Source organism: Alosa sapidissima, chromosome 4 (genome assembly GCF_018492685.1).
Source record: "Alosa sapidissima isolate fAloSap1 chromosome 4, fAloSap1.pri, whole genome shotgun sequence".
Lineage (NCBI taxonomy): Eukaryota > Metazoa > Chordata > Actinopteri > Clupeiformes > Clupeidae > Alosa > Alosa sapidissima.
In genome coordinates, this window is record NC_055960.1 from 26,239,838 (window position 1) to 26,260,280 (window position 20,443).

The following is a 20,443-nucleotide window of genomic DNA, read 5'->3' on the forward strand; positions in this document are numbered from 1 at the left end:
ATACACAAATGATCACTTGTATTTACCGTACGTCCACATTAGTAACCCTGCAATATTTTAGAAAGACTAAAGTTCAGAAGCTAACTAGCACATTTTGAGGCCGTCTGAGTTCACAGAACAATTACCTATTTCAAACAATGGCTAAGTTAAAAACTGAAGACCTATTTTCACAGTTACTGAACCTTATACAACGTGGTCAGTTACTGCAAATATCAAGCGGATCCTGCTAAGCATAGCCTACAGTCTTCATGTAGTCACATGTAATCAACATCATCTACAGTTGCGTTAAAATGGTTTACCAAACCATTGATTCTCTCACAGTGTTACAATGCATTCTTTGGCTTTCTCAGGTCCAACTCAAACATTTAACGCACACATTTAGTGGTGATATATGTGTTAGTTGAAACAATCTCCACAAGGGACACACAAAGCAGCCAAAGTAATACCCATAATTCATTAAGGCCATGAATCATTTACCAGAACTTTCCTTGAGTACTTCGCTCTTGCCAAATCTCAATGCCCTCCTCTCTCTCCTTCAGTCCATCCTCTCCAACATTATCAGTGCAAAACATCCAGTTTTTACCTAAAATTGAAACGACCTTTAGTCAATCCAAGGGAAAAAAAATATTTACAATATTTATTTTGACTACGAATGCTTTTGTTAAACCCAACCCCTGCTAAGTGTTTAAAAAATCAGAACCCCAACTAATGTTTCCACTAGCACCCACGCAATGTGTGTGTTTTTGTTTTTTTCATATAAACATGCGAATTCTCCAAAATAGACACTAACAAACATTTTCCCTGGGCGCAAAATCCCATTTGAAAAATGGAGACATCAAAAATATATGAACCTGGACTCCCTCCCACCTCTTTTCCACAAACACACATACGCACGCTCACTTTCACCAATAGGACAGATTAAAAGCAGACTACTGCAAGCAAAGTAGACACCTACTCTACAAAAGACCTGCAAGCAAAGGTTACTGTACACCTTCCAATAGCCCCTACTCACCCCCACTCCTACCCCCCCATGCACACACATTCTTTCTGATGACATCCCATGATAGAATTCCTTCACAGAATGGCAACCTAAAGAACCAATGGACAAGCCAATGAGCGTCAGGTGAGGGTCGACTGAAGGTTGTCTGAGCTATGCTGGTGTCAACGAGAGGTTTCAAAATACCCATGTTGTGAATTGTCTCACTAAATACTGAGATTGTGGAGTTGTAAGTGATGCAGCACCATTGACTGGTGATAGTAGGGGTCGTGTCTGACGGTGTAGTTGATGGTTTGAGGTGGCTGTGTGATCTCCAGGGTGGGACAGCAGGTGGTTGCCTTAAAGACACAATGGGTGGTCCTCATGGTTTGGAGCAGTTTGGGCTTCTACACACAGTTGCGTTCCGTCAACGCATGCCAGTGGGTGTTCCAGACAGTAGCTATGCAAATGACTTGAAGTATAACCGTAATTTGATTGGTTGGTGCAGTCTGTCGATTGGCTTGATTGGCCATGCCGTCTGTCGGTGCAGCAACAGCTGAACTTCTCAACGCGAGCGACGGGAGAAACGCGACGCAATGGACCCACAATTCAGTTCGGCAACGGATGATGTGAGCCCATGTAAAGTGAATGGGATGCGTCTACAGCACTGCAACGCACGCAACTGTGTGTAGGAGCCGTTTGTCTCAGGGTGGATGTATGGAGAGGGAGATGGCAGGATGGCGCCATTTCTAACACATGAATGTGTTAATAGTCGAGCGTTCTATTGTCTGATAGGAAACAGGAGGAGCCAGAGATGGACTGGGAGGGGTCACAGGTGAAATGTGCCCTCTCTGAAGAGAGGTGAGAGGTGGTGCTGTCCATCTGTCGGTCTGTCTGTCCACCATCAGTCTGCCTGTCCATCTGTCTCTCTGCTGGAACAAACTCTGCATGTTGGGCCATCAGTACACTAACGTGGTCAAAGGCGTGCTGGGCCTTATCTGAGGTTTGGGGGGTGGGTCCTGCCTCAGAGGTGGCGGGGGCTGGGGTGGCCGTTGTGATAGAGCTTCTGCTTGATGTGCACCATGTTCCCCCCAGAGTCCTCCAGCAGCCGCAGCTGCAGCCGTCTGCGCAGCTCCCGCAGATTGCACACCCGAGACAGCCACTCCCACGGCACGATGTCTGCATGTGGACAAAAAAGGATAAAATTAGACTATGAAACTTGGATGATAAAATACTATTATCTGTTGTTTTGTAAAATACTGCAGATATTACTGTATGATCCACCTCTACTGCTCATGAGAGAACTAATGTGAAGCAGGTCCAACTGTGAATGGGATCAAGAGTCTCTGACAAGGCTCCACTAAAAGTACATGTATAGTTGGAGTGGTAATGGAGAAGGGTCTTGCAGAGTAAGCTGGAATATGTAGTTTCTATTATTCGTTGTCATTCTAGTCCTCATTTTCAATGCCTTCCAACTCTAGCCTGTCAGTTCTCATCACCTAAGTGGCATAGCCACGTCTGCCTGGCCTCACGAGACTACGCTCGACTCTGAGCTCACTTCCACTAAGCACTTAACCTTTCTTCCGCCGTAGCCCCAACCTTGTTCTGTAGGACAGTGAGCTATTTCATCTTGACTGAGCACCGGTGACGTGGCACATTACAGCTCCATGTATGGCTCCTATTATATTAGGTGATTTGTGTGCTACTACCAGAGATCCACAAGGTCGCTCATGCGCTCACTCCTCGTGCCCCTGAACTGTAAATTCAGGCCATGCGGGCTGGTACCGCAGGCCTTTTTATTTAATTGAGCTGATAAAGGTACACGAGTGATTAAGATGACTTATTTGCCTGGAAAGAGGGATGGATGGATGGATGGATGGATGGCAGGGGAGGAGGGGAGAGAGGGAGGACAGAGTTGATGGCAAGAAAAGGAGACATTCCCTGCCCTCTAAAATAACGGCCCATTTCAATTTTTACTGACGAGAATGAAGCGGGTGTTAGATGGTGTGAACTACACAGGGGCAGAGAGAGAAAGAGAGAGAGAGAGGGAAAGAGAGATTAATTACATTCCATAATTACATTTTTGTAAAATGAAATACCATCCTAGAAACGGATTTATAATTATAATCCAATCCAGACTCATAGTTCTGCGCTGTGGGACTTGATGAGACATTCATAGTCCAACAAGGTGGGGGGAAAAAAAGAGATCATTTATGTGTAAATGTAGGTCTCAGTATATGAATATATTAATGCCCATGCTGAATATAGAAAAACAACAGCTTTCTGAGCATACCATTTTAGAGGCCATCTGATTTTACCAGAGAACAATTAAAAAATCACGTTAAATCTCTTTCTTTATGTGTGTGGATATGAAATGCATTGTAAAGAAATCCGAAGATAGATCATTGATGTTGATGAGAAGGTCTTACTGTTTACATCTTCTACACATCACCTAGCAATGTCTATAGTCTTACTAACGCCAGACTAGTGGCGTATGGATACGTGTACAAACGTATACACAAACATGCATTACAGGAAAGTACCGGTCATCTTTTCTAATGCATACAGAGAGCTATTAACCACTTTCAGAGACACAAAACACATACCATTTCCCTAAAAGTGCTGTGGCACTGAAGCCAAATATTCGCTGAGCCGACGTGACATTTGAGAAAATGTAAGGCGGTAATCTGAAGAAAGACCGTGACAAAGTGGGCTGCTTGAGTCATCCGCTCAGTGCCCAGGGAAACATTTGACAGGTCTGTACCGAGAGGAAGATCGCCCACACCACTGCAGCTTTAAGCACAAGAAACGAATTGCATCCGCAAAATAATAAATACATAAATAAATGAAAAGGAAGAAAAATACAACTGTCCTCCAACAAATTCATTTGTTGCTGTAATACCATCCACTGGAGCTATGAGCTTTATGGTCTGCTTTTAGGTGCTTATTGCAATGGCAAAGTCCCAATCCCTCAATGTGTCCACACTTATCAGAGCTGAAAAATGCCCTAAGTGCTTCTTCAAGATCTGATGTATCTAATGTTCTACACGTCCTTGGCCTACGGAACCTACTAGTGCTTATTGTATTGTATTGCATTGAGAAGCACTTATTGTTATTGTTTTGTTTTATTTTTATTTGAGTAATGACCATGAGCAACAATAACCCCTTCTGCTGCAGGGCTGTAAGATAAGGCATTTCCAGATGTCTGGGCCGGCTGGCCTGATCCCTGAGAAGGCCAGCTGGCATCGCACAACACCAGCACTGCCACATATTTACAACACGAGAACAAAAACCGCTGGACTCAACACAGGCGAACATGCTCTTAGGTGATTAGGTACACTCACTCACACATTCGTCCACTCTCTCATTTTGACATTGACATACTGTCTTTCTCATCCACTTTCTCTCTCTCAGTCTCTCTCTCGCTCCTCCTCTCCCGCTCTACTCTTTCTCTCTCTCACTCTGTGTGTGTGTGTGTGTGTGTGTGTGTGTGTGTGTGTGTGTGTGTGTGTGTGTGTGTGTGTTTCTGGACTGGGCCGGCCTGCAAAGGCGTGGCAAAGTGCCACATTATAGCCAGCACGCTGATGAGCTGCCAAATCACCACACTCTTCACTGCGAGCTCCTCACGGTAGTTCTGAGGTCATGCTGCAGCCATTCTACTCCATCCAACCCAGTACAGTAGGTGTTACTATCTCTACATTCCCTCACTTACACACTCACTTCTTTTCTCCTCCCCCTCCTACACACATTCTCTCTCACACACACACACACACACACACACACACACACACACACACACACACACACACACACACACACACACACACACACACACACACACACACACACACACACACACCTCCCTGCTACACAGCCTCTCTTGCACACTTCCTATGCCAACTCCCCTCCCAATCCTTCACACAGTACCAGTCCTTCACACAGTACAACTGCTATGCTGACAACACACAAATCTATATTCACACTAAGCCTTGAGACACACACTCCCTCCAATCTGGTCACCTGTCTCAATGCAATAAGCAACTGGATGACACAAAACTTTCTCAAATTAAACCATGACAAGACAGAAGCCATACTCATTGTCACACCATCTGTACTGAAAAAGCTGGAACAATCACAGTTATCCATCCCTGGTTACTTCACCACCACTACCTCTGAAGTCATAACTGACTCTACCCTTTCCTTTGACTCTCATATCAAATACATCACTAAAACAGCCTTCTTCCACCTCAAAAACATTTCTAAACTCCGCCCGTCCCTTAACCCCACCACTGTTGAGACTCTTATTCATGCTTTCATAACCTCCAGACTTGACTACTGTAATGCCCTGCTCTTTGGTGTCTCAGCAAAGAGATTAGACAGGCTACAATACATACAAAATTCTACTGCAAGAGTTCTCACCCGTACCAGGCCCTGGCAACATATCACTCCCATCCTCCATCAACTAAACTGGCTCCCAGTACAATACATTTCAATTACACAATTCAAAATCATCCTTCTTGTCTTCAAAGCACAACATAATCTTGCACCCTCTTATCTTTCAAGCCTCTTGACCCCTTACCAACCAACCCGCACCTTACACTCCACTGATGCCCACCTCCTATCCACCCCCACTGCACATCTCCGTTCTATGGGTGACAGGGCCTTTAGCGTGGCTGGTCCCAAACTCTGGAACTCCCTCCCACTTGCACTACGTCAAAGCACTTCCCTGTTCACCTTTAAATCCATGTTAAAAACTCACCTTTACACTCTTGCTTTTCCTTCCTACTCATAACCATGCCTCCTCCATCCCACTTGCTCCTCTATTACTGTTTTATTTTATTTTATTCTACTTTTGTTGGCAATGTCTGTCTCCTGCTGAATGTATAGTGTGTTTTACTAAGTGTACTGTCTATTTGTACTGTCCCTGTATATGTTGCTTTTATGTCTATGTTCTCTTGTATACTGTCTCTGTCTGATGTTTTTATGCTACTCTTATGTCTATATCCTTTTCTCTTATTGATCAGTGTCCTTGGGTGACTTGAAAGGCGCTTTAAATAAAATGTATTATTATCATTAATACTTATAATTATATTATAAGTATCATCCTTCACACAGTATCTCTCTCTGACACACACCTTTGCCATTCACAATTGTCTCTCTCACACATTCTCCTTGGAATCTTCATGGCCACACATCACTACGCTCTTGTGCCCTTACATTAGTGGCATCCTGTCAGTTGATCAGGACCACGCAGTGAGCCCTGGATTTGGTTTGAAGGACCACACCTATAACGATGACCAGGAGACCTCTGGATCTTCCGCAAGCCCACACATATTCCTGTCCACTGACGATCGCATGCTTGTGTAATACGTTTATGACGTGCACACCAAGCTCCAGATATTGAAGGGACATCCGGAGGGAAAGAGAATGTAGTGCCTGACTCACTCACGTGCACCTGTGCTGTGTCCTGCTCTAGTCTCAGGCCAGCATTTATTCTAAGGGTAACAGTCAGCACAGAGAGCTTGATAATAGGACAAAGCAGAGCAGAGATGCAAGTAGTAGTGAAGTGAGAGATTGATTCTGTTCTGGCAAATCACACAAGACACACACACACTCCAGGACTCTGACTTTGACTGCCTATACTGTATGTGAACCAGGCATTTAGAGAGCTTCCCCTAGTGGTCTCTCTTGCGACCACTGACGCTTGGAATTCACTGGTTGGTAGAATCCACTGGTCAGTTGGATCCACTGGTCAGTTTACCAGAATGGCCTCTGGAGAGGCTTCAGAATGGCCACTGATATAGACTTAAAATAATCCTTTCAAGAGCGTGGTCATAAGTAATCTCCCATGAAAGTCATCTGCATGGGAATAAGTCATCAACATGGGAATAAGTCATCTGCATCTGCATGGGAGTAAGTCATCTGCATGGAAATAAGTCATCTCCCATGAATAGGAATAAGTCATCTGAATGGGAATAAGTTATCTGCATGTGAATAAGTCATCTCCCATGAATGGGAGTAAGTCATCTGAATGGGAATAAGTAATCTCCCATGAATGGGAATAAGGCATCTGCATGGGAATAAGTCTCTCTCTAAAGGCCTCCACTCATAGATTCCATTGTTATAAGTACAACCCCACACCCCAGCATCAAACTATGCCGCCGCAACTGTATTGATTACGATTCAGTTCTATTTTCGGCAGGACTGCTCAATAAAACCATTGTTTATCAAATGTTTGTCAGTAAAAGATTTTGGCTTAGGTGTGTATGGGCAAGTGACAGAAAGTGTCGGCACACTCTAGTCTAAATAATATCATCCCTCCACTGAGGCTGTGTGGACGTACCGTGGTGTGGGCTGGTCCTCCAGGCCCGGAGGGCACAGTGCAGCACCCCATCCAGCCACAGCAGCAGCCAGCTCAGGCAGAAGCCCAGCAGCAGGCCCAGCATCAGGTCCATCTCCTGCTTGGTGACACCGCTGCTCACAAAGTAGTTCTCCGTGGAGTCCACCAGCGACTGGTCCCCGTCGTACGGGATCACATAGTGCACGTGGTGCCTACAGGGAAAGAGGGAGACCGTCAGCGGACGAACAGGATGGCCTGTGATTGGCATGATGGAGGGAAAAATAGAGAGATTGGTGGAGGGAAAGAGAGAGAGAGAAAAAGAGACAGACAGCAAGAGACTCAGTCATGCCAAAGGGGGTGTTTTCAACTGAAATGAACCAAAGGGATCGAGTGAGAGAGGCAAGGAGAGAGGGGATGACAGCGGAAGGATGACAGAGGGACAGGTGGAGAGGCATATACCAGCGAGAGAGAGAGAGAGAGAGAGAAAGAGAGGACCAATGAATAAAAAGAGAAAGGAGCATAGGAAAGAGAATGAATATTGTCTTACATGTATCATGACAGCGAAGGCACTGTGATGAGAGCAGTGAGTAAAGGCACTGTGATGAGAGCAGGCAAGCCGAATAATGGGAACTCAACAAAAGCCAAGGAGCCAGAGAAAGAAGGGGGGATAGAGGGATGAAAGGCTAGAGGAAAAGGAGAGAAATAAAATGGAGAGAAAACAAGAGAGGGAGGGAGAGAAATGGGGAAGAGCGTGTGGGAGAAATGCTTTAATTCATCATCATTTCAGCAACAAGGTGAACATCGCTCCGTGTGTTTGCAAAGATGAGGAGACTCTAATGGCTTTGTGGGCTTGCGGGCGGCAGAACTGGGGGGCCCACTGGGTCTAATGAGGGCTTAGGGGATGCTGGAGGAATGCATCACGGACAACTGCGCCCATAATCCCCTGGGTAGCCGACAGACTCTCACAACATGGACCAAGAGCCTAACACCAAACCTGCCAGATAAGCACAATGCAGTAATGTGTAGAAGGAGAAGAGGAAGCAGGGGCAAGAGAGAGAGAGAGAGAAAGAGAGAAAGAGAGATAGATGAATGAGAGCATTTAGATGCAGATGCAGGATGCACATCAAGAATGAGAGGGGTACATGGTTTAAGATACTGAGAGATACAGGGTTAGATAGGATGAAAGAGGTGAGGAGAAAGGTGTATGGCAGAGGGGACAAGAGAAGGATAGACAGACCGAAAAGGAGAGAAAAGGAGAGAAAGGTGCCACTGAGGGGAGAAGGAGAGAATAAGGGAGCAACAGAGTGGAACGAAATATCCACTCTGAGAAACAGAGCTGAGAGAGTCAGTGCCTTAGAGCAGTAAATAAAAGAAAAAGAGATTTTATATCTCAATGAGACTAACCTGGTTAAATAAAGGTTATAATAATAATAATAAATATATCAACACAAACACACACAAGCATACACACCAAACACATATGTACATGATTGCATGTATGTATATTTGTGTGTGTGTGTTTGTGTGTTTGTGTGTAGAAACAAATAGAGCTGGGAGGGTGTGAGATTTAGAGAACCCAATACTCCTAGAAAAGAAAGGGTTGTGAGGCCCTGGGGTCTGAGTAGGTGGGAGATATGTGCTGCAACAGCTCTCTCTTTCTCTCTCATTTTATCTCTCTTTCCCTCTCTCTCTCTCTCTCAGGAAAGTCACTGCCGCTGAAAAAGCCAGAAAACACCAGGGGCGGCTTTCAAAACAAGTCAGCTGTGCAGCAAACAAAATGAGTTACACGGCAGCATGAAGTATTCACAGGCAGTGGCCGCCTGGCATCTTATAAATACTCAGCATTTGAGATATACAGACTAAAACCCAGCCTTCACTAGCAAACAGCTCTGAGGAGATCTTTTCCTATAAAAAAAGTGTAAAAACATCTTGTTTATAAAGCATTATGCCTGTGAGACAGCAGCGCAGATATATGCTGAGAGTTGCGTGGGAGTGTGCTTGGTTCAAGGGAGATTAAGGCAACACTGTGAAGCTCTAAAGAAAGCTGTGGTAGCAGCGGACCAATTTAACAGCCAAACAATCAGACACCCAGAGAGATGAGGCTTTAACTTGCATTCATCTATCAGCAAAGGGGGGATCATTAACATGCGATTTCATACACTTCATAGTTGTTTTTGCCATGAGTGCTTTTAGACATCCCATGAGGGCCAGGTCATCTCATACTTTTCTGTTAAAAAGAAAAGACAACCCCTCTTCTGTATGTTTAGAGGATCAATTCTGAAAATCCCTGCATTCAAATTCACCTAGCAAAAGTTGACACTGATATGCTTACGTATCAACCAAACTCCATGCTAATACACTGGCAGGTGGACTCTTCATTCATGAGGGTACATGTAGTAAATTGCAAGATAATCTGTCTGAGGCACTTGTTCCGTCTATGGCACAATGTCAAACCATATGACAATGAAAATGCGTGTAACACACAAACACATGCACAGTGCTTTTGACATGTGGAGACCCTGTTTGCCCAGTCTGCCATCACAGGGAATGGGTTTTAGAATGGAGTTTCCTCTTCAAAAAAGCTTTTTTGTTTTGTTTTGTTTTTTGCATTTGCACCTTAGCTGATGTCCTGGTGGAACCATGTGTTTTATTACTTGTGTCAGCAAAAGAATGCATAATTTTACAGGCTCCTAACTATTGTACTGGAGAGCATGTAGGTGCATTCAAGAATGCAGTCAGAAACAAACTTAGATCGGAGTGATGATTAAAAGTGGAGAAAAAAAACATTTCACATACAATGCTAATCCTGACATGCATGTAGTCAGGTAACAGAGAACATTGTCAAACTATCACCTTGAGCAGAGCAAACTGGAGGTCTGGAGACACATCAACTCACAGCACTTGACAAAATAATCAATAGTTGTTAGTGACAACTTATTGAAACAGTCCTAGGTGGAGGTGATTCACTTTTCTCTTTCTATTTGTATTTGCAGTTTTATGTCTGTGATGGTGCAGGGCGCTGCTAGAATTTTTTGGGCAACTATGAATTTTAAGAAGATTAAGCAGAAACCATAAAGAATAAGGATGTTGCACAACCATTATTATTCTAATACTCTTCGAGCTGTTACATTACATTTATGGTTTACCTTCCACAGTTGCAATGACAGACGCGGTCCTCTCCTCTTAAATGTGGTAAGATATAGTTGTGAAAGCGGTCCAGAAGAGCATTCATGTCCGTTAAACACGCTACCGCCTGCAAAGAACCATCCAAGTCAACTGGGACGACACGGTCCGCAAAGGCAGTTTGCCGGTGACACAAATAGACTACATTTCAATGAAAAATATATGGAGAAAAAAATCCGTTGTAAAAAAATTAAACATAAAAATGTCCGCTGTATGCACATAAAACCGTTAATTATTTGGAGGTGCCTGTTGAGCTACAAGCAGTCACTGGAGTTACTATATATCCAAAAAGGAAGAAAATGCACAAGTGCCAGTTCTGTGAGACGCGTTACTCTAAGAACTAGGGAAGTGGGTGTGTAAGTCCTCTTACCATTACAATGGCAGCCCCGAGAATCATAAACATCATGGTGCTCAGAATTATGTGCAAAACTTCCAAAACTCGACGATTCCCTACGTTCACCCTCCAGTTCACGGCAGCCCGGTGGTTCCACCTGCTGAAATCACAGCTGTCCTCGGTTGAAGGTGCTCACAGATAGAGCTCCAACCGGGGCACGACCCTGCTTTCCCTCTCAGTTCGCCCGCTGGAGGCACGGTGCTTGGCAGATTCAGCGAGCGTTCTCTCCTGTCACCTCACATCCCCGCCATAGATGACACACGCACCTCCACCTGAGAGCTAGCCTGTGTGCTGAGGAGTGGCACTGGTGTTTGAGAAACGCGAGAAAACAGCTTCGAGAAGGTATCCTCGCCTTTACAGATGCAGTGCGCCTTAGGACCGTTCCAAAGAGTGAGTCAAGATGAAGTCTCTCACGGTGCGTAGCTCATTCCCGCGCCCTGTCGAGGGAAACTTGTCTCTCTCGAGCAACCGACGCTTGTTGCTTGTTTTCTCTCTCTAGCATCTGTGGCGAGTTCAGGCTGACAGTAGTGTCGTAACTGTAATAGCGTAGCCTACCTCTCCCTCGGTATCCAACGGTAGCGAAGATTACAGCACTTGCGCAGGCAAACACTGGATCCTCCCACCTAGCGATTCAGAAGAGATCAGACAGCAACTGACTCGCTGGAGAAAGAGATCAGTGAAAACCTGCGCCCTGTAAACTGTAGGCTACCGAAGGTTGTTAGCGCCTCCTGAGATAATTGCAGTGTTGGCTTTTTATATAGCCTACAGAAACACGCAGTTAAATAGTCTACTCATCATCGCTTAACTGTAACAGTCTGCACTTCATGCAAAATGCTTTGCCAGTACTGTATAGGCCTAATGCGCACTGGAACAAACTGGCTCCATGTAATTGATACAATGTTACATCACATTGGTAAGCACATTCCTCCCCTGTGACGAGTGACATTGCAGATCAAATTGGTATTCTGCACCATTCTTTGGGGCAGGGCTTCGCCTGTGACAGCCACCCATTCACTTAATTGGCGACTTCGCCGTCAGGGGGGTGCGGACACCGGTGGAGGATTGGCACTAAAGCGAATGTCAATTACTGAGCATGGGAGTACAGTGTGCTGGGCTATTTTGTTAACTGTTGAATGCAGTAGCCTATATATTGTTGAAATCAGCTTTTCTCACAGTTATAGGGCCTAATCACCTGTACAACCACAAACTGAACAGCTCATTTTCCTTGTCAGTTTAAACTTCCCTCGACTACAAATACAGGGTGCTCATCAAAATCGGCCTCTAGGTCATTAGTGAAAAAGACCAAAGAATCGAGACACTTCTGTATGATCAATAAAAAGCCTTTATGTCTTTCATACAAGAGTGCTTTAATTCTTTTGTGTTTTATTTGATGAATTAGAGGCCCAAATTCATGACCACCTTGTAGTTGTACTGTAACACCATTGACCAAGGGACATTACATTACATTACATTTAGCAGACACTTCTTGACCAAAGTGACTTGCATATGTCAGCTATATTACAAGGGATCACATTGTCCCCAGAGCAACTTGGGGTTAAGTGCCTTGCTCAAGGGCACAACGGTGGAAGCCGGGAATTGAACCGACAACTTTCAGGCTACTGCATGCTAGCCCAGCTCCTTAACCACTACACTACCACAACCATATTCCCCTTTCTTTTTCTTTACTTTTGAAACAGGCTTTGGAAATCTGTATCCTACAGACTCATTGTCTTTTATGTACCACTATAATTTAGACTTATTTCCTTTTCACATTAAGGTTTGTGCATAGAGTTATATTTCTATTCTTTATTACACTGGATAGGTCATATCCCACAATGTGACTCAAAGGCACCAGCAAACCTGACCGTTAGAGATCATTCTGTATCATCTAAGCACAGCTGTGCTAACAGTTAAGTATAGACTTTGAGAATTGATTGCCTATACTGTCTCCACCATCACTCAAGGACAAGTTTCAATGTCAGAGGCCTTTGAGTCCCAGGGGCATTTCAAGAAGGCCAAGGTATCCTACATCATCCATCCCCCACTATCACTTAACCCAGTTCGAAGTGGAGGAGAACCCTGGTCATTTCTAACCCCGAGACAACCTTGGACTCACTCTGTTCCCCCTTGTAGTTTTGACACCAAAGGCTTGTCTGTACCACTGTTTCCACCTTTTCCTGTAAATATTCCAACTATAAACCAGAGTAGGTCAACAGAACATTTTTTTTTATTAAAATCTCAGCAAGTCATTCAATCCCATAACAGCTCGCCATTCTATTAAATAGTAGTCATATGTTAGCCATCTGACAAAAATCCTGTAAATAAAAAAAGGCACAAAACAAAGTTTTGCTAGACACATTTATTCCTTTAGCGAAATCATTATTTACAAAAGGAATTTCAGGCACTCTGGACTGAGCTCTCAGCTTGCAATTAATTCAGTATGTTGTAGTCTTGCTAAATGTACAAAAAAGAAAAAAAAAAACAATTTCCCCCCTGAGCAGATGACAAATCTGAGGTTTAAAATATGTATCAAAACAATGTGATTGAATTATAAAGATGTAATCATTGACTCACTGCCTTCTCGTCACTTGGATCAATATCTTTTCTCGGTACACTCGAGAAGAACACTCACATCACAACACTACACATCATCTTAGCTCTCCTCACACACGCACACACTCACACAAAATAGAAGAAACTACACTTGTGTTCATTTTGCACAACCCAGGGCATCACGCGTATTTGACAAAAGCAAAAGTGATAAAAAAGGAAAATGATTATTACACTTAAAAGTACTTACAGTAAACCAATCTGCCCTCAGAGGGGAAAACAGAAGTAGAGGGGCACTGAGAGACAGAGAGAGAGAGAAAGAAAGAAAAAGAAAGAAAGAAAGGGGGAGGAAGAAGAAAGGAAAGTAGGGAGGGAGCGAGCGAAGAGAGTGAAATGGGGCTTCTGCCATCGTAACTGTTGTATCCATGTCGGAGAGAGTGACAGAGAGCTGGAGGGGGCAAAGGTCTTGGATTAGAATGAGGTGACCCATAGCCTTGGTAATTGGAGTTAAAGTAGAAAGTTGTTGGGACATGACTGGGTTGATCAACATTAGTACACCACCCCCCCCCCCACACACACACACACACACACCCCCCTACAGCCACTCGGGCATCACTGAGCAGTGATGGGGAGGGTGGGATAATGACTAGGAAGGAAGGCTACATAGCCAGCTATTGCACCCTAATCTTGTATCTCTACAAGGCTGTGCAAAAGATGGTTTACACCTCGGTCTCTACACAGCCAAAATTCAAATCTCACCAAGTAAACAAAAGTAACCATTTAACGCCACCTCACAGCTGTAGTGACATTGTTCACATGTGAGCAGAGTAGATCAACCCTCCTTGGCTCCCTGGACTATGGTGGGAGGAGGAGGCAATGCCCTTCCTATGTACTTGGAGAGGGTAGGAGGTCATTAGAGAATGGCAGGGGTGAGTGTGGGGGAGGGGGGGGGGGGGGGTTGATGTTGCATCGTGGGTAACCCACCACCCCCCACAGCATATGTGTATATTGTGTAAATTCATGTGTGACTTTGGGGAGAGACAGTGCAATGACGTCGCAGCACAGCGCATGGAGCAGCCAGCTGCTCAGTAGAAGCAGACGGTGTGGAGGAAGGGCCGGCCACTCTTCTCCTCGAACTCCTGCAGCAGCTCGTCCATCTCATTCTCCATGTCGTCAGTGTGCTGGATCTGAGGAACAGCAGACCAGACCAACAGACATTAACATTCAGTAAACTAACTTCAAGATACATTTTAAGATGGATTATCGATCTCCATTACTTCCGGTTTATCAGTGCAGGTGACACCGGCATAAGAGGATAGCTTTCCATATGAAGACAAAGAATGTACTATATAACACATGTAATGAATAGCACTCCATGTTATTAAGACAGTAGTCAATGGCTATAGATCTATAATGAGGTGTATAGATATACCACTGCTCTACATACAACAGCACAGTGCATATAGCACCAAATTAAGATAATATGGGGGTTCCCATCTCATCTTCCATCCTGCAAACCAGAGGCACAAACCAAAACAGAGGCACACTTGATTACCTGCACACACTCAATTCATCCAATCAGGAGTACTGTAATTGTACCGACTTCAATCTTGTGTTCTCAGGGCCAGGATTGACCAAAAGGCAGAACATGTGGAGGGTAGGTGGGTCGAAGAGGCAGGCCGAAAAAAGCCTTAGCTTTAATAGTGGGAGCGGCCATAACCCTGAGATACTCACACACTGGCAGAGCTCACAGATCAGGAAGGCTCCGAGAGTGGCCTCCTCGTGGTTGTCCTGAATGTCCACGTTGATCACGTGTACCGGCTGGAAGGTCTCCTGCTCACGCGAGTTCAGTTCTGGAGATGAGGACAAGGTGAGAGATAAGAGGGAGGGAGAGAGAGAGAGTGTGCAAGAAAAGCCAGACGGCATGATGGAAGACCAGATGGGCAGATACAGAAAAGAAACAGAGATGAGAGGTTAGGATAAAAACTCCATTTTATTATTTAGCCACACACGAACAACTCAAAACCATACACTTATCTTTCTCTCAATGTCTTAAGCATTTTACCAAGGAAAGCTAAACAAAATATTTATCATCCTACTAGTATGTGAAATATCTAGCACTCACCCTCTAGCACCTGGTCATAGACTCTCTCTTCACAGGTGACGACCAGGTCAAACTGGTCCTTGCAACTCTGGAATCGCTCCGGCCGTGCCTTGATGCGCTTGTTGCGATCCAGCATGTGGAGGATTCCGTTCTGTGTGTATCTGAGGGGTGGCTTGGGTTAAGGAAATCAGGATATAGGAAATGCTTTTCAAACAGTGTGCAAGTATAACTGATTTCAGAAACATGCAGATTTCCCACCTCCCCATCTAAAAACACAAATTAAAGACGAATATCCTAAACCAGCCCAACGCAAACAAAATCAGTGTTTTTTTTAGGTATATATCCTTATTTAAAATTGCTGTGAGCAACTGTGTTACTCAAAGGTGCATTTAGTGTGTTAAGAGGCTATTTCTGACTAATTTTCAATTGAATCCTTGATACCGTCAGCATGCTGATTGGGTGGGATGTTTAAAGGGAAATAATACCACAGACACTGTATTTGTTTCCCCAAGACCAGGAATGTGTACAAACATGGTCGGGGTTTTTTCCCAGTAAGAGGAGTAGTTCACTAAAATTGACAAAAAGTTCCTATTGGTTAATGCAACCACTCAAGTGGCTGAGCAAATTATTAGCTCTTGCTACCCAATCTGCAGCTGGCATAACCCTCAGTGGCTGACAGGGCGGTAAAAAAATGGACTCCTATGCCACCTAGTGGTACCACTACAGAAAGACTTTGAAGATTGAAGAGGAGAAGGTGTGGGGGGGGGGGTACTCATCCCTAGCATTTTCATGAGAAAGGGATAGTTGCATTATTTATTGCTACATAAAGCTTAGAAGGATTCTCAAAACCATTCTTTCACATCTTCATAGTTATTTAGCTTTTTAAAAAACTGTTGGGAAGGTCCAGGAAAAAGGCCTCTCCAGTCACACATCCCTCAATGGCTGTGGTTGAGATATGATGGTCAAACAAACAATTCACTATTTAAGTGCTTAAATACATATTTGAGAATAGCAGCTGTAGAACAGTGCTAGTCAACAATTATGTTCTTACCCATGCGCCACCTTATACATTTTCTTTCTTGCTAAGGTGGTTTCTGTTTGGAAAGCTTTGCCATAATTCTGAGGCTTGATATGAACTGCCTACAGGTGACTGTAGATTCATGCAGTTACATTAATTGGACTGAGCAGACAGCCCAAAGAACCAACCATACCGAATAGTATTTAACCCCGAACCACCGTGATCTCAACACAATCATATCACACCCACTTAATAACAACTGAAGCCGGCCTTACATTGTACGATTTTGCAAAGATTTGGAAAGGTTCTTTTAAAAGACTACAGTCTCAGACCCTCACATCTAAAAACAAGTCAAATAATTTTAAGTCACAGACTAGACTAAGACTTACACTAAACGATCTAGTTAACAGGAGCACGCCGCGACTCTAGTACAACTCCCATGATTTCTGTCTGACTTTGGAAATTTGGTCGCAGACTGAAATCACACCAAAATAGTACAATGTAAGGCCGGCTTAAGTAACGACTATGGTTGCCATCCCAACCTAATGAAACTCTGAAATTGCAAGCATGCCTTCCAAACACAAGCAGAACTGTAAAAACACTGCAAATCCAAGTAGGTCAACTCTATTACATGACATTGCCCTTATTCAACAGCACATATGCAAGCCTGCATAAATTTAAATGGAGTAATGATCAGGCCATCCCCTGCCAAATGTCATTATACTCCACACATGGCCTGATTACAATCAAGCCAGTTGATCTGTATGGTGGCCAATCTGTCAAATGACTCGTTTTACTCCTAACATCTGTTTTCACCTAAAACCATGAGCAGCTTTAATTTTGATTGGCGAACTATATACAGTGAAATTTGTCCCAAAAGGTCAGTGCATTCACAAATTCGACGAGACGCCACACAGGGCTACATCAGACCTATATGATCACCTCTGTGTGTGGGCTGCAAATAATCCTGTATAATAATAATAATAATAAATAATAACAACAACATTAATAGTTATACATGCAAAGACACAGCACTACGTCTGACAATCCATTCCATCTCCAACATATGGCTGGCAGGCATGCATGCATACACACACATACATACATATATATACACATTATATATATATATATATATAGTAAGTAAATCAGATCAATCAATAAGTCAGACATAACTGCATTACTGACTTCTTCATACAAGTCAAAAATAGAATGCCCTTCGTAACAAGGATTACTTTGAATAATGTAAAATAAAAAAAGCCAGTGTGGCCTTTCCCCCTCTTCTTTCTCTTTCCAATGTTGCTTGATTTCTGTTAATTTACAAGAACTGACCAGTAGGTGGCCAGCAGGCTCCAATCTCCAAACTAAATCCATCTATCTGAGTAGCACCGGAAACACAATACCGTTTTTTAAAAATGGTGTCAAATGCATGCCAAGAAAACCTATGGCAATACTCAATGTGCTCTATACGCCTCTTTTTGAAAGTGTGTTGAACTTTAGTCATAAAAATCCCCAAAGCAATAACAATTAAAAAGTAAATTTAATTTTAAATTTAGTGAACATTTCTCAGTTTGTATGTAACATAGCCTTCCCAAGGTTCTTCTCGATATTCTAGGACTGCTGAATTCTCATATCCTCACTCTTTCCCTCCCCAGGGTTAGAGAGACACATACCCACAGGGGATGTGTGGCCTGTCATAATACATGTCAAAAGATCTTAAGGATGATGTCCCTATAGAAAATTGTTTACAGATTAGTTTTACAGAGATTTCCAAATGCTCAGTAGGTTAGGTCGTTGTTTTTTTTTAAATCTTCAATACAAACCTTTTTTTTTAATCTAAAAGTAGTGACAGCTAGGCCTACATAATGAACCTAACATGCTGACTAAGGATAGCACATGGGTTTTAAGTCAGGTACATGCATTATTTAGCTAATCCCACACCATATGGGATGAAACGATAACCTATGTTTCTTAATGTACACTACATTCTAATGTAGAGTCAATTCCTCAATGTTGTCCTTGAAGCTGAAATGTGTGTTCCACAGGATTCTCAAAGGCAGTTCTGGGAAACGATGGCAACAAAAGACAACACCCTTTCCCAATCAAACATAGCACATTTTGTAGTGCTAGCAGTGTCCCTCCTGGAATGAATCCATTAGTTTACATTTTTTTTTAAAAATGGCAACCGAACAAACACATCCCTAACAAGAGTCCATCATTCACCCAAAACTGCCACTCACCTACCCCCCCCCCCCCCACTCACACATTCACTACACCAATTAGGTGCCTGATGTTGAGTGCAATCATTTTTAGATTCTGACCTGCCATTTCTGTATCTACCTGCAATTTGACAAATTAGCCAAATACTGACCACCTTCAAAAGTTGTGCTGTTTGAGTAAAGAACTTGTTTAGGAAAAATAGTTTCAAGTGCAAAAGAAAATAAGTGGTGTGCATGAAGTACATAGAAGATATCACACAGGACCCAGCAATCATCTTGACTAGTGCGTGTGTGTATGTATGCATGTATGTATGTATGTATGTATGTATATATGTGTGGGTGTGTGCATAAGCCTACGTGAACGAAAACATGCGTGTGCGCATCAGTGTTGTGTGTAGGGGATACAGTTCTTTGTCCTTGCGGACCAAATCGTTGTACATCTGTTCGTAAGTGATTTTGAAGTCATACACGTTGGGCTTGTCCGGTGCTGGGCCTGGCAATTTCACGTGTGATCCCGTCCCAAATGATCGCACGTCAAAACCACGCTTGCTGTGGAGATAGAGAATGGATTAAATACAGAATAGACAGAAGCTGAGGAACAGCTACATAGAGGGAAGACAGTAGGTAGACAGAAGATGAGAGGATAATCTTGTTTTCGAACCCCAGTAAGGACACCACTGGGGAGATCCTTACGGCAAGATGAATCACTTGCTTTGGGATCAATTGGACTTACCATATGGCTTCCGAAAACTAAATCTAATTTCCCTAACAGTAGGTCTAATTGTATTACTTTATCACCAATCCAATTCATGTTAGAAGTTCCAAGAAGTTTCATTGCGGTCTATGACAGAAGTTAACTTGTAACGTTGGAAAGCCTATGCGCACTCAGGCGCACTCCATTTTGTACAGCTAGCAAGCTTCCGGTAAACTTGTCGTTACAGACAAATGTCATATCCTGCTGTTGTCCAATAAGATCGCTTGTAATGTCGTAACCAGCTGTTTTAACACAGATTATTATAAACACGTTAACAGCCATGCCTGAAATTGTGTTAATCAAAGTTAAATATATATTTTCGCCAATAAATTGAATAGCTAACGTCAGGTTTAAGCCACGGTTGGGCTGAAAGGTTTTTGCGTTTGCGTCGAGATTTTTTTTTTGTTGTTGTTGTTGTTGTTTGCGTACGGCAAGGTGAAGATCGTAAAAAATCACGAGAGATTACGAAAAAACCGTCGAGGGACAGCTCGTTGTCTTCTTTTCGGCCAACTTGTGGTACCTTCGTTCATTTTTACCTGAGGATGTTGTGAGCTTCCATGCTGCGGTTCTGGTTGCTCGAGCACACAACCGCCACGCGAAGCGGGTGGCTCGGCATCTTTCTTCTCCCGAATAAAATAACTGATTAAACTCGAAAAGTCAGATAATTTTAAGCTAATTTAGTGTGCGAAATGTATTCGTTATATTACACGACGACTACGACCGTGTACTCTCGTGCTAGGACAGATTGTAAAATGGCGGAAGGAGATTTAAGCGTTTTTGCTGATGTCATTGAGTGGGGGAGGAGCCCTCTTGGCCAGTTACGTCAGGAGAACACGCTTCAGATTGGTGTTCTGTGCTCACATATTCCTGCCGAGGTAACATTGTTTCTATGAATGTTGCACCCT

At 43.5% G+C, this 20,443-nt stretch overlaps 2 protein-coding genes across 3 annotated transcripts; both read right to left on the minus strand.

Moving 5' to 3' along the window:
• Positions 1–1,598: 1,598 nt before the first annotated feature.
• On the minus strand, positions 1,599–11,760 carry LOC121707203 (transmembrane protein 240-like). Its single transcript, XM_042089566.1, has 4 exons — positions 10,870–11,760; positions 10,463–10,569; positions 7,320–7,528; positions 1,599–2,155 (listed from the first exon to the last, which is right to left on the minus strand). Exons 1-4 carry the CDS (start codon positions 10,903–10,905, stop codon positions 2,001–2,003), a joined length of 507 nt encoding a protein of 168 aa, XP_041945500.1. The 5' UTR covers positions 10,906–11,760; the 3' UTR covers positions 1,599–2,000.
• Positions 4,813–20,302, minus strand: ssu72 (SSU72 homolog, RNA polymerase II CTD phosphatase). Of its 2 annotated transcripts, XR_006031265.1 has the most exons (6): positions 20,075–20,302; positions 19,190–19,333; positions 15,569–15,708; positions 15,178–15,296; positions 14,017–14,630; positions 4,813–4,835 (listed from the first exon to the last, which is right to left on the minus strand). XR_006031265.1 is itself a non-coding variant. In XM_042089565.1 (5 exons), exons 1-5 carry the CDS (start codon positions 20,152–20,154, stop codon positions 14,529–14,531), a joined length of 585 nt encoding a protein of 194 aa, XP_041945499.1. In that variant the 5' UTR covers positions 20,155–20,302; the 3' UTR covers positions 13,238–14,528. The 2 variants fall into 2 exon arrangements, 1 of the variants encoding a protein (XP_041945499.1); XM_042089565.1 differs by lacking the exon at positions 4,813–4,835 and having other exon boundaries at positions 13,238–14,630.
• Positions 20,303–20,443: the final 141 nt, after the last annotated feature.

Coding starts and splice junctions, on each gene's coding strand:
- LOC121707203 (XM_042089566.1), bottom strand. CDS start 10,905: ATGATGTTTATGATTCTCGGGGCTGCCATTGTAATG. Junction 10,570..10,869: donor TCGGGGCTGCCATTGTAATG/GTAAGAGGACTT, acceptor GGTTCTTTGCAG/GCGGTAGCGTGTTTAACGGA. Junction 2,156..7,319: donor GAGGACCAGCCCACACCACG/GTACGTCCACAC, acceptor GTCCACATGCAG/ACATCGTGCCGTGGGAGTGG.
- ssu72 (XM_042089565.1), bottom strand. CDS start 20,154: ATGCCGAGCCACCCGCTTCGCGTGGCGGTTGTGTGCTCGAGCAACCAG. Junction 15,297..15,568: donor CTATGACCAGGTGCTAGAGG/GTGAGTGCTAGA, acceptor CCTCATCTCCAG/AACTGAACTCGCGTGAGCAG. Junction 14,631..15,177: donor TCTGTGAGCTCTGCCAGTGT/GTGAGTATCTCA, acceptor GCTGTTCCTCAG/ATCCAGCACACTGACGACAT.